The 23,707-nt window shown below is 38.4% G+C and overlaps 1 protein-coding gene and 1 pseudogene across 1 annotated transcript in view; one reads left to right on the forward strand and one right to left on the reverse strand.

Annotated features, from left to right (window-relative positions):
• Positions 1 to 21,002, reverse strand: part of Xpr1 (xenotropic and polytropic retrovirus receptor 1) — a 132,268-nt gene extending 111,266 nt beyond the window's left edge. The window contains exons 1-2 of the mRNA XM_048357820.1: positions 20,754 to 21,002; positions 283 to 334 (exon numbers count right to left, since the gene is read on the reverse strand). Of these exons, the coding sequence (XP_048213777.1) occupies positions 283 to 334; positions 20,754 to 20,822 (121 nt within the window). The 5' untranslated portion in view covers positions 20,823 to 21,002. The remainder of the gene's footprint in view (positions 1 to 282; positions 335 to 20,753) is intronic.
• LOC125359949 lies at positions 9,732 to 10,491 on the forward strand (annotated as a pseudogene).
• Positions 21,003 to 23,707: the final 2,705 nt, after the last annotated feature.

Consider the following 23,707-nt stretch of genomic DNA (forward strand, 5'->3'; position numbering starts at 1 on the left):
GATTGTGTGTGGTTTGAAGCCATCCCAGGCAGTAAAGTCCTTGAGATTCTTATCTCCAATTAAGCACCAAAAAAGCTCCAAATGGAGCTGTGGCTCAAGTTGTGGAGTGCTAGCCTTAAGCAAAAGAACTCAGGTACATCACCCAGGCCCTGAGTTCAAGCTCCAGGGCCAGCACTAAAACAAAGGAAAAAGACCTACTCAAAGGAAAAGATCGTATTTGTTTTATATTTTGAAGTTTAAAATTTTTCTTTTACTGTAACTAAATCGGAAGATTTGTCTTACCTTCCACAGAAGGCGCCTGGTCTTGAGCTGAATACAGCATATCCTTGAAAGCCTATCAAAAAGAAAGAAAAGCAACAAAGGAAATCATTAAATAAATTTTATATTGAAAGTGTTCAAGTTAGATGATACTTTTTCAATATTCAACTACTAAATTTAGTTAACCTAATTTAGAATTTAGTGAAATACTTCAATTAATTTTCAAAATCCATCTATTACTGTCTAATCCTTAGGATGAGAGTTAATTTATACACTTCTAAAATTACACAGCAAGTGGCACAAGAATAGGCCAAAATGAACCCACAGACCTATATAGTCACCTAATATTTCATAGAGAAACCAAGAAGAAAGACAACCCTTCAACAACTGGTGCTGGCAAAACTGGCAGAAAACTGAAGTTAGATTCTTATATATCACCCTGCACCAGAATCAATTCCAAATGGATCAAAGACCTTAATGTAAGGCCAGATACCATGAAAATATTATAGGAAAGGATAGGGAAACTACTAGGGCTCCTAAGAACAGGTCAAAACTTCCTAAATAAAGACTCAGGATCACAACAAATAAAGACTGTATAAATGAGAATGCATCAAACTGAAGAGCTTCTGCATGTCAAAAGACATAGCTAAAAAGATAAACAGCCCACAGAATGGGAGATCTTTACTAGCTATGTATCAGACAAGGGCCTCATATCTAAAATAAGTATACTTGAGATGGAAAACTTAACCCCCCCAAAACAAATCCTCAAAGAAACAACAACCCAATTAATAAATGACTTAAAGATTTAAAGAGAGACGTCTCAGAAATAGAATGGCCAATAGACACAAGAAGAAATGTTCAACATCTCTGGCCATAACAGAAATGTAAATCAAAACAACATTGAGATTCTACCTCATCCCAGTTAGAAGGGCCTCATCAAAAAAAATTAACAATAACAGATGCTAGGGTATGTGTCTAAAAGGGAATGCTACAACACGCTGGTAGGAATGTAAACTTGTTCAACCACTCTGGAGAGCAGTATGGAAGTTCCTCAAAAGACTAAATATACATCTTCCCTATGACCCAGCAGTTCCACTCCTTGGCATTTATCTAATTGACCACAAAACAGGCCACACTAAAGCCACCAGCACATTGCAGGAATGTGCTGTATCACCAAGATATGGAATCAACCCAGAGGCTCCTAAGTGGACAAATGGATCAAGAAAATGAGGTATATATGCACAATGGAATTCTATGCTTCCATAAGAAAGAATGATATTGCCTCATTTGTAAGGAAATGGAAAACTTGGGGAAAACTGTGCAAAGTAAGCCAGACCCAAAGAAAAACAGGTTGCATTGTTTCCCTCATTTGTAATAACTGGAATGTGCCTATAAATCCATAAGTAAACACAATGGATGATAACAGACAAAAAAATTACACTTGGACATGGGAAGTTAAACGGGATTCTACACAGTCACACAGTGAGACCAAAGGAGGATATTCTTAGGAGATGATCACAAAGGATCAATAGCTGAACTCCAAGAAATGGAAACAAGAGGTTTTTTATTTTATTTCTGTGATTTTTTTTGTTTTTCCCCTTTGTCATTGTTTTTGATTTACGTACTTTTCATCTTGTATGTAAGTTTATCTGATTTGGGGAGAGTAAAGAGAAGCACAGAAATAGTGGGACAAAGGGAAAATTAATTCAGCAGAGATACTCACTAGACTGTTGAAAATCAACTATACAACTTGGGGGTGAGGAGGTCGAGAGGGAAAAATTAGGGAGAAAATGAGGGGAGGGATGACACTGTTCAGAAGAAATTTACTCATTACCTGACCTATGTAACTGTACATCACCTCTACAATAAAATTTAAAAATAGTAATAAAGTGAAACTACACAGCACTAAGAAAAGAATTTTTAAAAATCACCAGAAAGAGCATAAACTCTCTGAATTACAACAAGGGAAAAAAAGAGGAACAAATATTCTAGAGAAATACACTAGAACACTACATACATTTTTTTTTTAAGAGAGAAAGAGAATACACTCGTAAGTTTGTTTATTGGGCATCTGGAGAGCCATTTGATACCAATGTCAGCCCTCACTTTCCAGTTGTCCCCTGAGAGGCAAAATATCACCCCTCCTCAAAACCACTAGCCAACGGTTATTCAAGCATTATAAATATCAAAAAGGAAAAGTAAACCTCCAGGGTAACCTATTCATCTTTCAAAAGAATATTCACAAAGAGTAATTATATTCTTCCCCAGTGAATTCAGTACTTACTTAGGGTTAGTGATTGGCCTGCTAGTGCCATGACTGACAAAATTTAACAATACAGTAAAAGATATCTAACAGGGTGCTGGTGGCTCATCCCTGTAATACTAGCAACTTAGGAGGCTGAGACCTGAGGATCCTGGGTTCAAAGCCAGTTTGGGCAGAAAAGTCTATGAGATTCTTATCTCCAATCACCAATTAAAATGATTTAGTCAATCATGCTTGTGTACTCACAACTCCATTAAATCCCTTGAACACCAAGACTCATGTAGCTTCTAGACTGGTGAATACATCAATGTGTTAAGAAGGGCATAGAAAACCTGTGTCATCCCAATCCTCATAGTTTGCATTATGCATCTCATCTTCTAAGGCTATTTCTAAGTTATGTGCTTTATAATGAATTTGTAATACTAAGCATAGTTATTTCCCAAGTTCTGTGGTCCTTTTAGCAAATTATCAAACCTGAGGGACAGTCTTGCAATTAACCAGGCAGAAGTCTTGGTAACCTGGCACCCTATTTGTACCTGGCATCTTAAGTGGGAGATTCATGTGGAACCCTTAACCTATGTATGCCGTCTGTGCTAACCCCAGGTAGTGTCAGAACTTAATTAACTGAATGTGCGCGCACACACACTAAATGTCAGCTGAGTTCAAGCTCCAGGACTAGTGTGCGCATGCGCACACGCGGCACGCACACACACACACCACACACACCTGCAAAAGGTCAGCACCAAGGCCTTGCATTCAATCTCAGTACAAGCAATGAAAGGAGGGCAGAGGAGGAAGGGGAACAGGAAGAGGAGCCCTACCCCAGCACCAGGGGGCAGGGGGAAGAAGGAAGGAGGAAAGGAAGGGGAGAGGGAAGTGGGGGAGGAAAGGGGAAAGGAAGGAAAAGAGAAAAGAAAAGGAAGCAAAGAAGAAAGTAAAAAGGAAACAAAAGGGAAAGAAAAGGAAAGAGGAAAGGAAAAAGGGAAAAACAGTAGGGAAAAGGGAAGGGGAAGTAAAGAAAAGGGAAAAAGGGAAGGGAGAAGGAAAGGGAGAAGGGAGAAGGAAAGGTAAATGTGACCAAAGTCAGGAGCCTCTTTTGAGAAAAATACTTAATATGATCTTTGTAACTTTAGTTGTCTCAAAGATCACTAACTTCCAGGTTAAAATAAAGTTTCCCAAAAGAAATTCCAGATTAAAATACAAAGTATTCCAGAAGATCTCATTATTTTAGATTTGAATTTTATACCAAAGTCCTACTTAACTACAGAGTTCAGGTGTGGATATTTCAGAAGTGTAACCAGATTGCTGAAAACAGAACAAATTTCTAGAAGGAAAAAAATTAATGTAAGGAGAATGAAACACATAAATCTATCCACAAAATAGTTTGGGAAATAAATCTTGGAAAAGTAGTATCAGAGACTCAAATGCATGAGTGAAATTTTGCTACCTCTGGGTATAATAGAAATGTCTACCATATATGATCAAGGATTTTTGAGAAATCAATTACTAGCAGAGTGACTTGTGTACAGCAAAAGTTCAAGAAACAGTTCTTTTTTTTTTTTGGCCAGTCCTGGGCCTTGAACTCAGGGCCTGAGCACTGTCCCTGGCTTCCTTTTGCTCAAGGCTAGCACTCTGCCACTTGAGCCACAGTGCCACTTCTGGCCATTTTCTGTATATGTGGTGCTGGGGAATTGGACCCAGGGCCTCATGTATACGAGGCAAGCTCTCTTGCCACTAGGCCATATCCCCAGCCCAAGAAACAGTTCTTGAATGTAAGAGTTTCTTTTCTGGAAAAGATGAATGATAATTAACAGCATGAAATAAAATATCTGACATGTAACAAAAATGAGTTAAATTTATAAAAGCAAAACTTACCATTAAGCTTTAAAATATAAATTAAGCCAGGTATTGTGGCTGGTGCTTGCAAATCAATCTACTCAGAAGGCAGTGATCATGAGGATAATGATTTGAGGCCAGCCAGAAAAAAAAGTTAGCAAAAACCTATCGAAATAAACAAGTCAAGCATGGTAGAACACTACTCCTCTAAGCTTTGCAGGCAAAAGCATGAGACCCTATCAGAAAAAGGACCATGGCAAAAATTAAAAATAAATAAATAAATACATGCATACATAGATCATGGTCAGGGGTGGGCCCTGGTCAAAAACATGAGATCTATCAAAAAAAGTAACCAAAAGTAAAATAGTTAGGAGTTGGCTCAAGTTATAGAGCTCCTAGGAACATGGGAGCTGAGATGAAATTCTCAGTATTGCACCCCTTCCAATGAACACCACACACACACACACACACACAAACACATTTTTATAAAAAGAAAAAAGTTTTATATAAAGTAAAATAAGTTCATTTTAATAAAGACAAATGTTAATATAGTTATAGAAGCAATTTTTGCTTCTTACTATTTCATCCTGTCATTCCCACTGATCCCTCCCTGCCCCCAAGCCTATTAAAAGACCATTTTAAGGCTGAACATAGTGATAAACCCAGCTTCAAGGGAGGCAGAGCCTGGGACCAGCCTAGGGAAAAGAATGAGATTCCATCAGAAAAGTAGAGGTGTGCTCCATGGCTCACACCTGTAATCCTAGCTACTCAGGAGGCGGAGATCTGAAGATCGTGGTTCAAACCCAGCCTGAGCCGGAAAGTCTGTGAGACTCTTATTTTCATCCAATTAAGCACCAGAAAACTGGAAGTGGTGCTGTGACTCAAGTGGTAACACACTATCCTTGAGCTGGGCATCCAGGCCCAGAGTTCAAAAGCCCCACAACTAACAATGGGGGGAAAAAAACTACCAGACAAAAAGGGCAAGTGATGTGGTTCAAGTGGTAAAGAACACTAGTCCCTGAGTTCAAACCCTAGTACTACAAAAAAGAAAGAAAGAAAGAAAGAAAGAAAGAAAGAAAGAAAGAAAGAAAGAAAGAAAGAAGAAAAGACAACTGGGTAGGAATACATCACAAAGTGTTAAATACACCTCAATCTGTTTGGATGATTTGAGGAGGATAGCAGTTGTTGGGGCTTGTCATTTTTTGCAGTATTGAGGGTGGAACGCCAAGGCCTCACACGCGTCAGGTAAGTATCTTTTCACTTAACTATGCCCCATCCTTAGTTCTTAATAGTTTATTATAAAGTGACATAGTTTTATCTAGAGCCAGTATAGACCAAGAAGCATAAGCAGTGCTAGTTTATAAAATGGCCATCTAGATGATCTAGAATATGAATAGCTATATAAGAATTTTCAGATAATTACTGATAAGAGCATACAATGTCTTTAATTCTTATAGGAAACATATAGACTCCTAAAAATATATATGCGATCCCAGTTTGAGTATGCTTTAAATAACAAAGTTACTTTAACTATACTATTCAATTTTTTTAAAAGTTTGAATTTTATAAAACATATACAAATAGAATATAGTTCTAACTTAACATGGCTGCTCTTTAGCGTAGTAGTAGCTATTCATTCCTTACCCCTAAAAGTTCGGATGTGGGTGTGTAATTTCATGGACCAAGTTGCATGCAACTTATAAGAGCAAACATAGGCAAAAGAACTGTTGCCCTCCAAATGAGACCGTATTTGAAAATTAACAGAAGCCAGAAGGGCTAGAGACATGATAGCTCAAGTGGTAAAGTGCCTTTGTGCTACCTAGCAAGCACAAAGGCCTGAGTTCAAGCACTAGTACACTCTGTTCCCCGCAAAAGAAAATTTCAACTAAGTTGTAAAAGCAACATATAATCAAAATATATATGGCAAAGTTTCAAAATTGTTATAGTCCAATATAGGCAGTATTAACATTATCTTAAAAAGAAAAGGAAACAGAACAAAACAAAATAGAGGACTGTATTTAAAAAAATAAGGAAAGGAAAATCTCAAAATAATCATAGTACTTCCAGCATATCTTAGGAAAACAGATATTCCACCAGGATTCTGACCCATCCAAATATCAATCACCACAGGACCTTGGCCATTAAGGCCAAGTATTAAATAAGTGAATCATTAACTCTCTATTTGCAATTACATGCTCAGTCAGGCAACCTCCTTGTAATAATTTATCTTTTCTTAGCTTGGAGAGGAGAAAAGGAAACAATTTGGTGACAAGGCAAACCTATTTTAGCGTGTGAACTCTAGGTACAATTCTCAATTTAGTAGTTTGTCTCCCTGTGAACTGAACAACATTCAGTCCTTCACTCTGAATTTCACCAAAGCCCCATCAATTCAGCCATTAAAAAAAAAACAAATTTTGATCAGAACATAGGCAAAGTAAATTTATAAAGGTTAAAGACTACTGTTTATAATGGCAACCAGTGAAATGGTGTTCTCAAACAATGTGCTGACTTCAAAAGACAACTTTCATATAAATGCCATTGCACTTACTCATCCTTGTAGCAAACATCCTGATAGTTCTGGCTACTATCAAATTTTTCAAAAATCTGTCCTCCATCTTTCTACCTTAGTGGACGTAACAAAGGTCTTAGCTCATATCTTAACTCTACTACAAACTATTTGTCTGGCTTTGAACAGTTACTTATATGGAGAATATTTTTTGCTTAAAAATGCAGTAAAAACCTACATCAACATGCCTATATTATAAAGATCACATGAGCTACTTCAATAAATATGTGTGCTAAATATACTAAACGTGACAATGTGCTAGATGGTATATGACCAGTATCTACTACCTTCCTGACACACAATTAGTATTCAATTTTATAATTCCTAATTTAAAATGTCACTAAGAATATCATTCTTTTATATGCTTCAAGCTCATGAATTAAAAACTGAAAAAATGTAATTTTAAGACAGTTTGATTTCAAGTGTGAAATTACATATAAAATGGTTAAAATATTCATTCAAGCCTTCATTAATTATCTTTGGCTGTATATTTGGCTTTCTTGTCTTTGATCTTGAACCTCCAAAACCTAAATTATATATCATACTTTGCACTGATTCCACTCTCCCGTCTCTTCTTTACAAATTTTTATGAGTACCTTGGGGCTGGGGATATAGCCTAGTGGCAAGAGCGCTTGCCTCGTATACATGAAGCCCTGGGTTCAATTCCCCAGCACCACATATACAGAAAATGGCCAGAAGTGTGACTCAAGTGGCAGAGTGCTGGCCTTGAGCAAAAAGAACCCAGAGACAGTGCTCAGGCCCTGAGTCCAAGGCCCAGGACTGGCAAAAAAAAAAAAAAAAAAAAAAAACCCTCCCAAGACTACGGAGGCTGAAGTAGGAGGATCACAAGTTGGAGTCCAGTCTATACAGCAAGTTGAAGCAAGTGTAACCTATATGGAGAGAACCCTGTCTCTAATTAAATGAGTAATTAACTAATTTTAAAAATAAAATCTTTATGGTTCACACTTAGGAAAAGGTTTAAACTCATTAGGATGATGCTCTTGGACTTTACCCTTTGAACCTCACTCCCCACCCCGACTGCTTACAACTTCACAGCTGGCAAGCTATTCAGCAATATACTAAAACTATATCCTATTAATTACATCTGGATAGTATCACCTAGGCCTGTATTCAGTATTTACTCTTTCTGCCTGTTTAGGCCCCCAGTGTCCTTACCCCTCACAACAATGTGATAAAATCATACTCAATCTCTAGTATTCTATTCAAACCCCACCAGCATAGATCCTTCCAATATAAATGCCTTTGCTGTTCAAGGAAAAATCAATTTCCCATTTCTCTGTAACATAATTATAGTATACTATGATTAAAAGGCCACCCAAGTTAATAGCATCTCTAAGGGAAGGACTAAGCCTCACTCGTTATATGTGTCCAGCACCTACATCACCACCAGCCTATATGAATGCCACTGTGTAATATCATGTTAAGATACGTGTGAAAGAAGATACATGTGTATTTGCTTTTTGGTTCTACAACTTGCTAGCTATGTGACCTCGGGAAAACTACTCAGCATAAAATTCAGTATCTTCTGATAACAAGGATAACAAAACCTTAGAGGATGCAAAATAAATGTAAAACACCTAACAGACTAGAGTACCCAATAATATTAGCTATTGTTATCATCACTGTTTTGTTTTAAAAGCAGGACTTCCTGAATACCTAAAAATAAGTTTAATAACATTGTGATTTTCTCTATATACACTTGCCTTGCATGTCTTGGCAACTTAGATTATATAAGATGGAGATGTATTTCATGTAACATATGTAACCTATGCTACCATTCAACACAGATATGTTAGGAGGAATGGACAATTCTCTACCTTGATTTTTCCTTTCATTGCTACCTAACTCCCTCCAGCCTTACTACAATTGTACATCCTGTTTCCTCACTGGAGATGGGTTTTTACTAATGACCATACTGAAATGGAGCATTGGCTAACTTCATGTAGATGACTAAACAATAACATCATAATGGCTAGTCTCATAATTTACTCAGTCTTTTCGCTGGCATACAAAAGAACCACTGTAGGTTGTTAATGTGATCTAATAGATTAGATTCAGATAAATGTATTGGTTCAGAGTATCTGAATGATCATTAACTAGAATATTTAAGTACCTACTAGCTCTTACAAAGAATATTCATTCCTAAAACTAAGTAAAATTAAAACAAAAAAGAAATGCTTATAAAGCAGTGGTAACTCTTAGTAAAGCACAACAGTGAGCAGAATGAATTACTTTAATGCCAAATTCTGTATAAGCTAGTTAGTTTTAAGAAGTCTGAAAAAATATCTTTGCATGCATGCGCACATGCTCCAGTTCTGCGGCTTGAATTCAGGGCTTGGACTCTGTCCCTGAACTTGTTTGCTCAAGGCAAGCAGTCTACCACTTGGCCACAGCTCCACCACCAGCTTTTCTGGTAGTTAATTGGACTTAAGACTTAAAGAGTCTCATGGACTTTCCTCCCTGGGCTGGCTTTGAATGGTGATTCTCAGGTATCAGCCTCCTGAATAGTTAGGATTATAGGTATGAGCCACCAGCACCCAAGTAAAGAAGTTTGTAAAGTTCTAAAACAAATCCTAAGATTAAATGTTAAAATTTCATCATAAAATTGAAAAGAATTAAAATCAGATATCTGGAGCTCCCATAGTGCTTCGCGAGTGGCGGGCATGATAACAAATCCTGAGCGTCCGCACTCGGGTTCGGGTCGGCCCTGTGGGGACTCCAAGGTGGTGAGTGGGAGGTTCTGCGAGATGGGCCCCGCTGCGGTCTGTGGTCTGGTTGGGCGGCACAATGTCGCTTTTCCGGGGCGTATGGGGCGCGCTGAGTGCGCTGGAAAGATCTGGAGCGGAGCTGTGCACTGGCTGTGGGAGTCGTCTGTGCACACCTTTCAGTTTTGTGTGTTTTCCAAGATGGTTTTCATCCAACTTGAATAGTTATCCAAAGAAACCTATGACTTCCTACCTTCGATTTTCTAAAGAACAGCTACCAGCATTTAGAGCTCAGAACCCCGATGTGAAAAATAAAGAACTAATTCGAAAAATTGCAGAGGTATGGAGGGGACTTCCTGAGTCAAAGAAAAAAAAAAACATATAAAGATGCTTACAAGGCAGACTGGAAAATATACAAAAAGGAAATGAGCAGAATGCAAGAACAGCTTACTCCAAGTCAGTTGCTGTCTTTGGAAAAAGAACTCAAACAATAAAGTTTGAAAAGGAAATCAATAATGAAAAAGAGGGAGTTAACATCTCTTGGAAAACCAAAGAAAACTCGTTCAGCTTACAACATTTTTATAGCAGAGAATTTTCAAGAAAACACAGGTGGTTCACCTAAGAAGAGGTTGAGGATTTTAAATGACATGTGGAAAGATATGCTTGTTTCTCAAAAGGAGGTATATTATCAACTTTCTCAAGATGATAAAATTTGTTATGAGGCTGAAATTAAATCTTGGGAAGAACGAATGATACAAGTCGGAAGAACTGATCTTTTACGTCAAAACAGGAAAGTACAACCTCTAAAGCTGCCACTGAGAATCTAGACTTAGAAGAAAACTGAATTGTGTTCATGATGGTTAGGCACAAGAAGCCAATTAGGTCTCAGAAACTAGCATTGTAACGTTAGAACACAGATAAAATTGGTAAACATTTTATATTCAATTCCTTTTTCTTTAGCCTATGCCTGCCAGTTGAACACATTTTGTATTAGTATTTGTAAAACCCAAACAGATGAAGGTCATGAAAAATTTTGTGTTTATAAGGACCACAGAGGGTCAAAATCTTTCATGCAAATCTAGCAGGGAATCATTTTACCTTTGATAAAGGAACATCAGACTGTGAAGTTTTTTATACTGGATGCTGATTGTGTATAGGATATTCTTGCCTCCCTGTGGAGGCAGGGGCTTGTTTCCAAACTTTTCAATACTGTAGAAGCCACGGTGTTCTCTGATACAACTGTGCCATTAAAAAAAAAAAAATGCAGGGGCTGGGGATATAGCCTAGTGGCAAGAGTGCCTGCCTCGGATACACGAGGCCCTAGGTTCGATTCCCCAGCACCACATATACAGAAAACGGCCAGAAGCGGCGCTGTGGCTCAAGTGGCGGAGTGCTAGCCTTGAGCGGGAAGAAGCCAGGGACAGTGCTCAGGCCCTGAGTCCAAGGCCCAGGACTGGCAAAAAAAAAAAAAAAAAAGAATGCAGCCAGAACTCATATCTGAGTAAACTCTTAATTCCTAGGTATAATCCATACATACTCAGAGTTGATGGCTGTACATGCAAGCACTGGTTTCAGTAACAATTTTTTTATAAAAAGAACTGAGAGATTTATAACCCATTTTCTCATTGTCTTTTTCTTTTACTAAAGTAAAAACGAATTATGTACTAGATCTATGCATATTTTATATAGTATAGAACAAAAATTTTAATATTTCAAAAAAATAAAATAAAATCATATATCTACTAAAATCTAAACCACACGGACATACTTAAGAATGCACATGTGAATTTTACCTCAATTAAAAAATATAAAGAGGGGCTGGGGATATAGCCTAGTGGCAAGAGTGCCTGCCTCGGATACACGAGGCCCTAGGTTCGATTCCCCAGCACCACATATACAGAAAACGGCCAGAAGCGGTGCTGTGGCTCAAGTGGCAGAGTGCTAGCCTTGAGCGGGAAGAAGCCAGGGACAGTGCTCAGGCCCTGAGTCCAAGGCCCAGGACTGGCCAAAAAAAATAAATAAATAAATAAAATAAAGAGAGGGCTGGGGATATGGCCTAGTGGCAAGAGTGCTTGCCTCGTATACATGAGGCCCTGGGTTCAATTCCCCAGCACCACATATACAGAAAATGGCCAGAAGGGGCGCTGCTGCTCAAGTGTCAGAGTGCTAGCCTTGAGCAAAAAGAAGCCAGGGACAGTGCTCAGGCCGAGTCCAAGCCCCAGGACTGGCCAAAAAAAAAAAAAAAAAAATATATATATATATATATATATATATAAAGAGAGTGGTGCTGTGGCTCAAGGGTAGAGTGCTAGCCTTGAGCATAAAGAGACTCAGGGACAGTGCCCAGACGCCAAGTTCAAGCCCCACAACTGACAAAAAATTAAACAAATAAATAAAAAAGGACTGTGGATGTGGCTCAAATAGTAGAAGCACAAGGTCCCAAGTTCAACCTCTAATACCATAAGAAAAAAATTAAATAGATAGAAGACACTGACTCTCACTATAACTGAAATGAGTGTCACAAATGACAAGGATAACTAATTTACTTCACACCCACATAATTGTTTTCACTTGGTTTTCTTCCTACTTATTAAAGCAAAAAAATAAAAGAAAAACCCACTGAAAAGAGATGAGCAAAAAACAAAAAAAAATTACTTTCTAAGAAACCCTACACTGGATCCCCTACAAAGAAAACTTTGAGGTTCTTTTTTTCTAGCATAAATACTGTTAACCACACATTATCTAAAGCTTTTAAGCTCTCTAGAAGAAAAAAACTTTAATAACTAATATAGTTTTTACTATGTGCCAAGAACTGATCTAAAGATTTTCATATTTTGACTCATTTAATCTTCATAAAATCCTATAAATATTGTACTATGACTATTCTCATCTAACAGACAAGAAAACTGAAGCACAGAAAAGTTAAGAGACCTGCCTAAAACTACTCAGCCAGTAAGTTGGAGGACCCGGGACATGAATCTAAGCAATCTTGCTTTTTATAGGGGTTTATTCTCTGTATGCATTATTAACATACTAGCATGTGATATAAATTAATGAGCAATAAAATAAGTCAGGATGATTGTGTTAATTCAGCCCTTAACAAAGCTGAGTTGAGTCACTTAACCTCTCTGATCTATTTCCCACTTAAATAAACAGGAAATTAGGCTATTTGTAAAGTTCCTTAAAGGTCAAATACAAACATTCTATGATATACAAACTAGGAACCAAATGCCACAGCTGTAGAACAGCAAAAACTACATCTACTTTTACCTTTCTCTTTTCACCCTTATCATTGTTAACTCATTTTTTTTTTAGTGATCATCTTCCTAAGATTCTCTACCAGCTACTTGCTCAGTAATAGTTATGAAAATCTTGAAGGAAATATAAATTAACAGAGGTAAGTTCTATCTTACTGACCACATGCTATGACCTTCAAAACCTTGCAGACTGAGACCTGGGACTAAAAATACACCAGCCATTACTTCATCATGCTACCTAACAGGTGCTGTAGAACAAGTCAGTGGTGCTCAAGAATAGGTCAGAACAGGCCTAAATACTTGTAATTATAAATGGATGAGTTTACTCTTCATAAAGCGTATCCTGCAGGAATTAAGAGCACAGGCTCTTACAATCTCATCTCTGGTATCCATAATTAGCAATGTAGTAGTTATTTCAGTATCCCCATCTATAAGCAGTGTTAACTACCTATCTAAATAGCTTGCTATTAGGAGAAATGATTTTGACATGTTTATCACAGTACCTGACATAGTAAGCCTTCAAAAACTAACAGCTACTGCTGTTGCCACTACTACACCACTGTTGTTATTTACGGTACAAATGCAAGAGTTCCAAATTCTGACAGTTGATTTTAATTTTTAGTCCTATTTTCTAAGTGTACAATCTTGAGCAAACTGCTAATTCCTCTAAGTTTGAGTTGGCTCAAGTAACACGGAGACAATATCCATCTTGCAAAACTGTTGTTAAGACTAAATGATATAACAATGTAAAGCAGCTAACATCAGGTACCTGCTCAATGAATGTTCTTTTCTAAAACAAGCTGACCACATTCCTACTAAATAATTAAAAGAGAGAACTAGGGATCAAGATAAAATCCAGGGAAGACAATTTTCTTTAAGCCTTTTACTATGGGGCAAATGCCAGAAATCCTCATCCTATAGATTCCTTATCCTCTTAGGTGATTCCTAAGACTATAGAGCCTCCCTCCACCCCCCACCCCTAGGACATTTCCAAACTTTCTGAAAGAAGTCCTATACTCTAAGGCAGAAACTGTACCAAGTGGTCCAGGTACTTTAGAGAGCCTCAAGACCCTGAACCCAAGAGGTTCAAAATTATTTTCTTATCACAACTTTGCTTTTTTCTGCAGCATAGAAGGCACTTTTCTAGATGCTACATATAATGAAATGCAAAGCCAGGTGCTGGTGGCTTATACCTGTAATCCTAGCTACTCAAGGGACGGAGATCTGAAGAGCCTGACTCAAAGCCAGCCCCGGCAGGTAAGGCCATGAGACTTATCTCCTATCAACCTCCAGAAAATCAGAAGTGGTCCTATGGCTCAAAGTAGTAAAGTGCTAGCCTTGAGCAAAAGGGCTCAGGGTCAGAGTTCAAACCCTATGACTGACAAAAATCATAAATAAGTAAATAAATAAAATAAACAAAATGTCATGTCTCAAATAGCTAATACATGATGTACTTTTAAACATTTCTCAGTTTTAATGTCAATAGGTAATGAAATCCCAATAATTTTTTAAAGTTTCAAGTAGTCCTAATTTAGAAAGTTTGAGAACTATTGCTCTAAGCTATTAAAAATAAATACTAAAAAAATAAAGCCCACAAAGCCACAAGCTATCACAACTTTACCAATTTAGTCTAGGTTAAGTAATTCACACAATAATCAAACAACTTTCCATTTTCCTCTGTAACTATACTACAATCCTTCAATCTTAAAAAAAAAAAATCCCCACTTCTTCACTATTATTATTATTTGTACTAGGGCTTGAACTCTAGACTTTGCCTGCTTGCTCTACTTTTTTGCTAACAGCTGGTACTCTTACCACTTGAAGCCATGTTTCCGGTTCCAGCTTTTATTTGTCAGTGATGGGGCTTGAACTCTGGGCCTGGGTGCTGTTCCCGAGCTCTTCAGCTCAAGGCTAGCGCTATACCACTTGAGCCATAGCACCACTTCCAGTTTCCTGATGGTTAATTGGAGATAAGAGTCTCAGGGACTTTCCTACATGGGCTGGCTTTGAACCTCGATCCTCAGATCTCAGCCTCCTGAATAGCTAGGATTACAGGCCTGAGCCTCTGGCACAGGGCCAGTTCCAGCTTTTTACTGATTAATTGAAGATAAGAATCTCAAGGTTATCTGCCTGGGCCGGCTTTGAACTTCAATCCTCAGATTTCAACCTCAGAAGTAGTTAGGATTCTAAGTGTGAGGCACTGCTATATGGCCTTTCTCCTTATTTCTGACCTAAGGTCTTTAAAATACTGTGGATTAACAATCAACATACTAACCTCATTACAGAGAATACAAAAATAGTTATGTCCACAGAAGATTATTTTTATAATTGGCCTCTAGCAAGTAAGCAAATTTTAAAATATTTTTTAACTGATCAGTCCTTATAAAGATACCACATATGGTTAGTAATACAAAAAAAAAAGATAGCTAAATTTCAGTCAAATTAAACAAGTTATACCTAAAGCTATCTAAGTATCATTTACAGAAGTGATGCGAATTTAGAACTAGGTCCCAAGTTCCCCATCCAAGAAGCCTGCCTTTCTACAATCATGTTCAATTTCTGCAAACATTAATGTTGACAGAAATACAAAACCATGCACATGCACGTACATTTCCCCCCTCTATTTTAAAGGTAATAAAAGAGCTAACATTCAAACCTTTCTGCCTCTAGCAAACCCAACAAATATTTGTTGAATGAATTTTGTTAAGGTACTTATTCATGAGCTTTGTCTACTTAGCTTCTTTTAGCATTTACTAGGTAAGAAAAGACTCAAAAAAGCAAATGTGCTGTGTAAGTATCCTAGTGATTTTTTTTTCCTGGAGACTTTTGACATACTCTCAATCCCAAAGGCCAGTGCAATAAAGTAACTATACCACAGCTTTGGTTAATCTGTATAATTTGGGCTTCAAATTTTTAATGATATACTTAACCCCCCCAAATTACCATACATCTCTAATATATATGTGTATATGTATTTATACTTAAAGCATATCAATTTACAATTGGATACACTATAAAACCAAATTTTTTAAATTATAAGTTTTTTAAAAAGCCAAATGTCTACAGCTAACACCTGTAATTCTAACTACTCAGGAGTCCAAATCCACTCCAGGCAGAAAAGTCCTCAAGACTCTATTTCCTAAATAACCAGCAAAAAGCCAGGCTACAGGCATGGTTCAAGTGGTAAAGCTCCGGAGCAAGCGAGCTGAGTGAACCTAAGGTCTTGATTCAAATACCAGTAGTAAAGGAGAAAAAAGTCTTAAGAAGACAAGGGAAATGATGACAGTATTTTTACTTTTCACTTAGGAAAGACTTTGAACTAGGAAATTATCACAATATTTCAAAGTCTAGCTCAATGTTCAGGATTCAGTTAATTTGCAACTTAATAATGGATATACTCTGAAAAACAGACAAAAAAAGTATATTTTGGGTGAATTTAACTGTGAAAGACAGTAGAGGTAAAAATCTATTTCAAAGTTGCCTAAATAATTTTGAAAATTATGTCAAATTTATCAAGTCTATATGTGTTATTTTATCTGTAATTTGGCTCATCAAAAGCCAGTATTAGAGGTCAATGTCAGCTGTCAGTTTCTGTTGTTCACCTGTGCTTATACTATTGATATTATTGCTACAGCATCTTTACAACGCCTAGTCACATCCATGTTGTAAAGGTTAATTTTTTAAATAAATAATATTTATATGTTAATTTAACTAGGCACTCAGAACTGCTAAAAACTAACAAACAAGAAAATAACTGGCAGTCCTCTTTTCCTCAGAATACTGTGATCTCCTTAGCAAACATACTACATTAATCCAATTATTAAGTATTACTAAAATTGTATTTCTTCCTTTTCATATGCATGAAATAAATGAAATCAGCAGTTTTCATATGATCTTGTCTTGCTCTATGGAGGCTTAGGGTGTACTGTTTTTGGGCTTATGACTCAAATAAACCTGAAACTCCTACCTAGGATAACTCAATCACTTTCAAGTACCTTCCAGATTAGGACCAATTTTCTATAGTCACTCCAGGTCACAAAAGATTCTTAGATTCTTAAGATCTAGGCCCAAAAGCTGAACTGAAGGATGGATGGACAATTTTAATTTTACCAGTTTACTCACCCTAACATACTTTTTACAAAAATAATGAAGAACAGTTATAGCTTCCTGTCTCTGCAAAATTTCTTATTTAAAATATCTGTAAATACCAGGTATCTCACTGACATAATCACTTAAAGTGTTACATTAAATATAATACACTGTACTTTAAAGTGCCTTAAAAAAAAAAAGTGTGGTTTGTGCCCCATCGGGTGGCCAAACTGGAAATTTCAAACAAGTTCCAGCAAGGCAAGTTAACCCTAGCTAATCAACATAATACCTTTGAGAAATTGAAGCCTGCAACACAGTGTTCTCATGGGAGAGTCCTATAAATGAAAATCATAATGTTGTGGCAATGTTTCCTTAAGAATAAGGGTTTACACAGCATTTCTCCTTTTCCAATACTTGCAACAACAACAAAAAAATCCATGACCATCACTTTTTATCTATTCAAGTTAAATAAAAATGTTTTATAGCTGGAAGTACTGATACCAAACAAGTGGCTTAGCTTCTTGCACCTTAGTTTCCTTGCCTGGAAAACTAAGGAGACAGATAATCTTCCAATACTTTTTTTTTGTTTTCATTTTTGTTGGTTGTGGGGCTTGAACTCAGGGCCTGGGTGCTGCCCCTGAGCTTTTCACTCACTAGTGCTCTACTACTTTGAACCACAGCTCCACTTTCGTCTCTTAATACTCTTTCCACCCTATAATTCTGTAATTCAGAGATCTCATTTTAGTAATATACAAAACTGTATATCCATTAAAGAAAACCATTCCTGGCTTTCAAAGAAACAAAGGCTCTGACTGAACACACACACACACACACACACACACACACACACCCCTGCAGCCTAAGGCAGCTAATATATTTGCTTTCTTTGGCTACTTTTCTATGAAATATTAACATGATTGTACCTGAATATTTGGATGAAACTGGTCTAAACCAGTTTTGAATGATCTATTACAAGGCTCTAAAATATACAATAACTGATTCCAAATCACTGATGTCCTATTTTGTATGTTGAGATTCACTCTCAAATAGATTATTGGAAACAGGCATAGTCTGCTCACTTGTGTTTATTCTTTGTAAAGCCTATTCACAAAACCATCTTTATGTGGTTTCTTAATGTTAATCTATTCTTTGCTGCCTTTAAGCTTTATGAAGATTGAATCCATGAATTCTACAGTTTAAGTGAGATAAAATTATATAGTGTAAACAAAAGTTTCAGCTTCTATCTAAAGCTCTACTTAATGCAAATAATATGCATATGGTAAAATGACAAAAAAAAAGCTGAACAGTTCACATTATTTCACAATATTAGAAAACAGCCTAGGCTAGAAATCATGAGTAATATAAAAAAATTCATCACTAATGCTTGAAAAACAAATCCAAGTGTCTACTAAACAGTGTTTTAAGAACACTATCTTTATATATGTGAAAGTACATATCACTTGCATTGTGAGAAGGATCTTTTCCCTAGCAAAGGCTAACAATTCTACAGATGTCCTTTTTCCTTAAAGTTTTTAAGCAGCTAACTTCCCAGGACCCCAAATGCTTTTACCCAAACCTCTTAATTATTTTTAAAGGAATACCACCAACTCTTTAGAAATAATACACAGCACAAAGACTTCAACCCTAAGCAAATTTCTTTAATGGTTCCATCTTGACAAAAAGAAATACCCCTTGTTTTTAATTTTGCCTATAAATGAGTTTGTCTAGGACAAGAAGATACATAATAGAGACTCTTTGCAGAACCAAATTTCAATTAATCTAAATATGAATTTTTCAAAAAGTAATTTATAATTGGCCTGAGAAAGACAATGCAGTTACACATAAGCTCAGGAATTCTGTCCCTCTGTGAACAACCTAGAGTAATCATTTAGGGACAGAATCTAAATGGACTATGTGATTGAGGAGTCCCAGAGTCACTGTGGTTACTCTAGCCACAAAACTGACATTACAAATCAAGGGTTAATTGCATTTTCAAACTAAATCTTATGCTTTCCTTTCAGCCCTACATATTTCAAATTAATTCTATGAAATCGTCAAGTGTTGAAATACTTAAAGTGAATCATAGCATGTACCCAGCCACTATTATTTCTGCCCAAATCAAGATCTCATGCTATATAACAAGAATAAGATGTGCTTCAGGATGCTGTCCTTCAATTCCTCCATCAAGATCTGGCAGTGGTGCTGAAAATTACTACTAGAAAAAAAACACAACAATATCCTTCTTTCAATAAAACCCATCATCTGGATTCTAGCCAAGGTTTTAAAACTGACCAAATGTTATTAGAAGCAATAAATCAATGACTCTACAAGCTGGAATGTTAGAACCTTTTCTTACAAAATGTGGCCACAAAACACTAGAAGAAAATTAAGTGACGAGAATTAAATCTAGGCCATTCATTTCTGCTAATAATTAAATACTGTATATTTGTCTGACAATCTCAAGATTCTGTTTTACCTACCTACATCCTTTATCCATCAATTATTACATCAACTAAATGTATAAATAAACTCACTGCTTTTTCCTAAACATCACTAAACTTACATAGAAATTAGAGAATTAAAATAGCTTAATTCCTAAAAAATCTAACGTGAGTGTATGCTCATATTGATTTTATACTCTTTGTTACTGCACAGAAGGTGGACATGAATTCCTGGAGGTTACAGATAAAGTCAGTCTTTCTCTATCCAGAAGCTGAATTGCTAGCTATTGAGAATAACCTACTGCAATGCTTAAAGTCCTTCAAGTATCTTACCTTCCAAATACATAAATTGTGCATTATCTTTACTTTTCCCTGAATTGATATAAGGTTCCTTATCACTAGAAAATACCCTCAAGGAGCTGTTGCCACAGAAACTGGAATGGAAGGGAGAGCATGATTTGTTATACCCAGGTAAGGTACTGTGTTTACAATGTAATGATTTCTCCCTAGCTAACAAAAACTTAGAAGGCAAAAAAAAAAAAAAACAACCCTGAATTTTTAAAGTAATTATCTTGTCTCCTTCCCCTCCATTCAAAAAACAGAAGCGCCTAAACCAAAGATGTGTGCTCACTCTCTATACCTCATGTAATCAGTTAAAAAAAGAATAGTCACTGCCTTATCAAACCAGGATCGTTGACTGTAAGACATCTGCAAATTAGAACCTGGGAGTTTGTGATAGACATTTAAGCCAAGTTTAAAATTCTGCTACACAATCTTTGTCAACAGTGTGAACAAGTGGGGCAAAGCCGAAGGGTTGGATGGAAAGAAAAAAAAAAATCACCGGGGAGACTTAGCTCGTAGGAGCAGGAACCCTGACGAGAGGTGAGCAGAGAGAAACAAGCCCTAACCTTGGCGAGGGGGGCGCTCGCCCGGGGTGGGGACGCGGGTCAGGGTGAGCCGGGAGGATTAACCCGGAGCTGCCGCTACCCCAGACTGCACCCGACTCCCGAACCTGCAGTTCAGGCCCCCACCTCCACGCCCGAACCCTGGTCCCGGCCCGGCCCCGGCTCCGGCGGTGCCCTTCCTCTGCCGCCGCCGCCCGCATATCCGTTACCCTGGCGGCAGCGGGCTGCGGGGGAGGGGAAGGACGGCGCGGCCGGTGAGGGCCGGCCGCGGCGGCGGCCGCGGGGATGCCGCAGTGGCTCCCCGAGGGCGGCGGGACAAAGTCCGCCCGGCTGCCGAAGGCTGCGGGAACGGAAGGCGGCGGAGGTTGGGACCGGCGAGCAAGTTGCCCCGAGCCCCGGCCGCCGCCGGTACCTCATACTGGATGTACTGCTTCCTCCACTCGGGAGTGATGTGCGCGGAGAGGTGCTCGGCGAACTTCATCCTGCTGGGTCCCCCTCACTCCCACACGAGTCCAGCAGCTACAGGCGGCGGCGGCGGCAACAGCGACTCCGACTCCTCCCCACATGGGCCCCGGCGCGGCGCTGCGCTTCTCTCCTCCTCCGCCGCCGCCGAGGTCTCCTCAGAGTCGCCCTCCCGCCATCTTCCTCCTCCTTTCCATCGCCCCGCCCCGCTCCCGCCCCTAGACGTCATCGCCATGGTAACCGCCTACGCCGCCCGGCGAGGGGGCAGGGTGGAGGGCGGGGCTTGGTGACGGTCTTAATTCTCCGCCCCCTCTGGGCTGGACGTACTGTAAGCGCCTCCCCTGACCTTTTCCGTTTGGCTTCTTGTTGGCCTACAGCTGGTCTCCACCGCCGGCCTGGGGAAGCAGCAGTGTTGTTACTGTAATTAATATTAATACTATAGCAACAGTATTCCACACAAGACGAGAGAACTGTGCAAATATTGTTTTCCATTAATATGTAGCCTTCATAAAATCTGTAAGAATGGATCAGCATTCATCTAGCTTGAGCAGTTAAGATAGTTAAGACCCAAATACATTTAAAGGAACTGTATTTCGCACGCTCTAGGTGCTCAATAAATGCTTGTTAAACTTAAAGAGTCAGTGCCAGAAAAGGCATACTGTTTCTAAATTTCAGTGTAATAATCTAGTGTCTCTGACTACCAGAAAGGCCAGTAACTTGGATCAAAACCAAGACTGACACTACCAATTGAGCTGTGTGAGAGGACTGGGGACAACGGTTGGGAATAAAGCCATGCTGGGAGGAAAAAGAAGTGTAGTAATACATTGACTTCCAATGAAACCAGAAATGGTCCCAGAATCCACCAGACAGAAGTGTTCTGGGGAACACAGAGATCACTCCCACTATATGGTTCGGGCGTTGGGGACTGACTGACCTAGTGAACATTATTTGAGACAGAATCCCAGGTACCGCCCTGGGTGGAGGAGCCCTGGATAATATAATAGCTGACATTTATTGAGCACTTACTGTTCCTGTACCAAGCAGTGTTCTAAACTCCTTTACATATACTTGAAATTTACTAAGCTACAGTATCAATCTCTGCCCTTTTCTCCTCTTTCTCCACTACCTCTTCCATGTATTTTCCCATTCCTCTCCCTTAAACTCATTCTAGTAGGGATTCAGTAATTGTTTTCTCAGGAGAGAGATGAGGCATGATGGCAAATAGGTATAAGTCTGATTCTTCTGATTCTTGCTGCTCAAAGCCTCAACCTCTTCTGGAAGGGCAATCATAATCAAAGAAAGAAAAAAAGGAGGAGAAAGACAGGACTCCTTTCAGCCTGACACCTCTCTGCTCACCATAAAATTTCCCCTCTTCTGGAGGTATATAATTGCCAGGAGAACAACACAGCAGAGGGACTATAACAAAACAGAGGGACTACACTTGGTGGCAACCCTTGTAGACCACAGTACCATGATCTCACAGTGCAGCTCTCCATGCCTTAATTATGTACAAGATTCTGGAATTTTGGCCCAGATCAGGGGGAAAGGAAATCTTCAATATTAGCTCTCAGGGCTGGGGATATAGCCTAGTGGCAAGAGTGCCTGCCTCGGATACACGAGGCCCTAGGTTCGATTCCCCAGCACCACATATACAGAAAACGGCCAGAAGCGGCGCTGTGGCTCAAGTGGCAGAGTGCTAGCCTTGAGCGGGAAGAAGCCAGGGACAGTGCTCAGGCCCTGAGTCCAAGGCCCAGGACTGGCCAAAAAAAAAAAAAAAAAGAATCAATATTAGCTCTCAGTCAAGTTCTTAGTCTTTTTCTTGCCTAATCCATACACGTTGATTTAAAAAGAATTTTTCTTATTTCTAGAAACCTTTCAGATATTTCACTAACATCATGGTATTTGTTAAACACCTTCTCTCTGAAGAACATCATGCCAGTTACTATGAAAGATTATCTGAATATTTTTGCTCTGAACCAGAAGGGCCTCCTGATCAGACTTCCTTTCATGAATAGGCAAATAATTCTTCATTTAACAAAACACTATTGAGCACTATAATATTCCAGTCATGCCACTTTGGAAATGAAGGATAGCTAAAATACACAAAATTGCTTTTTCTTAGAGGAAATCACACTCCAGTCAAAATGATGAACAGATAGGCCAATAGCTAGACTACATACTGTAGTTAGTGTTTGTATAAGGAAACAAGCACCCAAGTGACCAGAAAGTAAAGGATGGTGTCACAGAGAAGGTGACTTTGAAATCTAGTCTTAGCAAAAAAGAAAGATGTCAGGGTTGTTACAGAAAGACACAGACATTATCTGAAGATAATATTCTTTCTAGACAACATGTCTGCTGCTCAGTAAAAATCTCCCTACTCAGTCTTTCTCCTTTTATATCACCTCACTCCCCTCACTGTAGACACTAATCATTTGTATTAGATCATCAGCTCCTAGAAGAAAAAAATGTTCATTGTCTAATTTTCTAACCTTAGCATAGACCCTGGCATTCAGACATTCAGTAAGTGTTGAAGGAAGGAAAGAAAGGAAGGAGGGAAAGACAGAAGAAAGAGGCAGGCCACAAGCAGAGATGTCAGGAAATGAAGTTAAGATGGAAAGACTTGATCACGACAACATGGAGTCTTTGAAGAAGTGTAAGTGGTGACTAACTTGTGTGGGAAAACAGTACATATAGTGTAGCTTTCAACTTTTGAACAATCCAGGAATAGACAGACCTGAATTAAACATCAACTCTGGCATTTACAAGCTATGTGACCTTGGTCAAAGTACATTAGCTCTTTAAGGCCCATTTCTTTAGAGATTAAAATGTTTCCCTCCCTCACAGATTATTTTGAAGAGTGAATGAGATTCTGTCTATAAATTATTTAGCATGATATCTGGTTCC

Source organism: Perognathus longimembris, chromosome 11 (genome assembly GCF_023159225.1).
Source record: "Perognathus longimembris pacificus isolate PPM17 chromosome 11, ASM2315922v1, whole genome shotgun sequence".
Classification (NCBI taxonomy): Eukaryota; Metazoa; Chordata; class Mammalia; order Rodentia; family Heteromyidae; genus Perognathus; species Perognathus longimembris.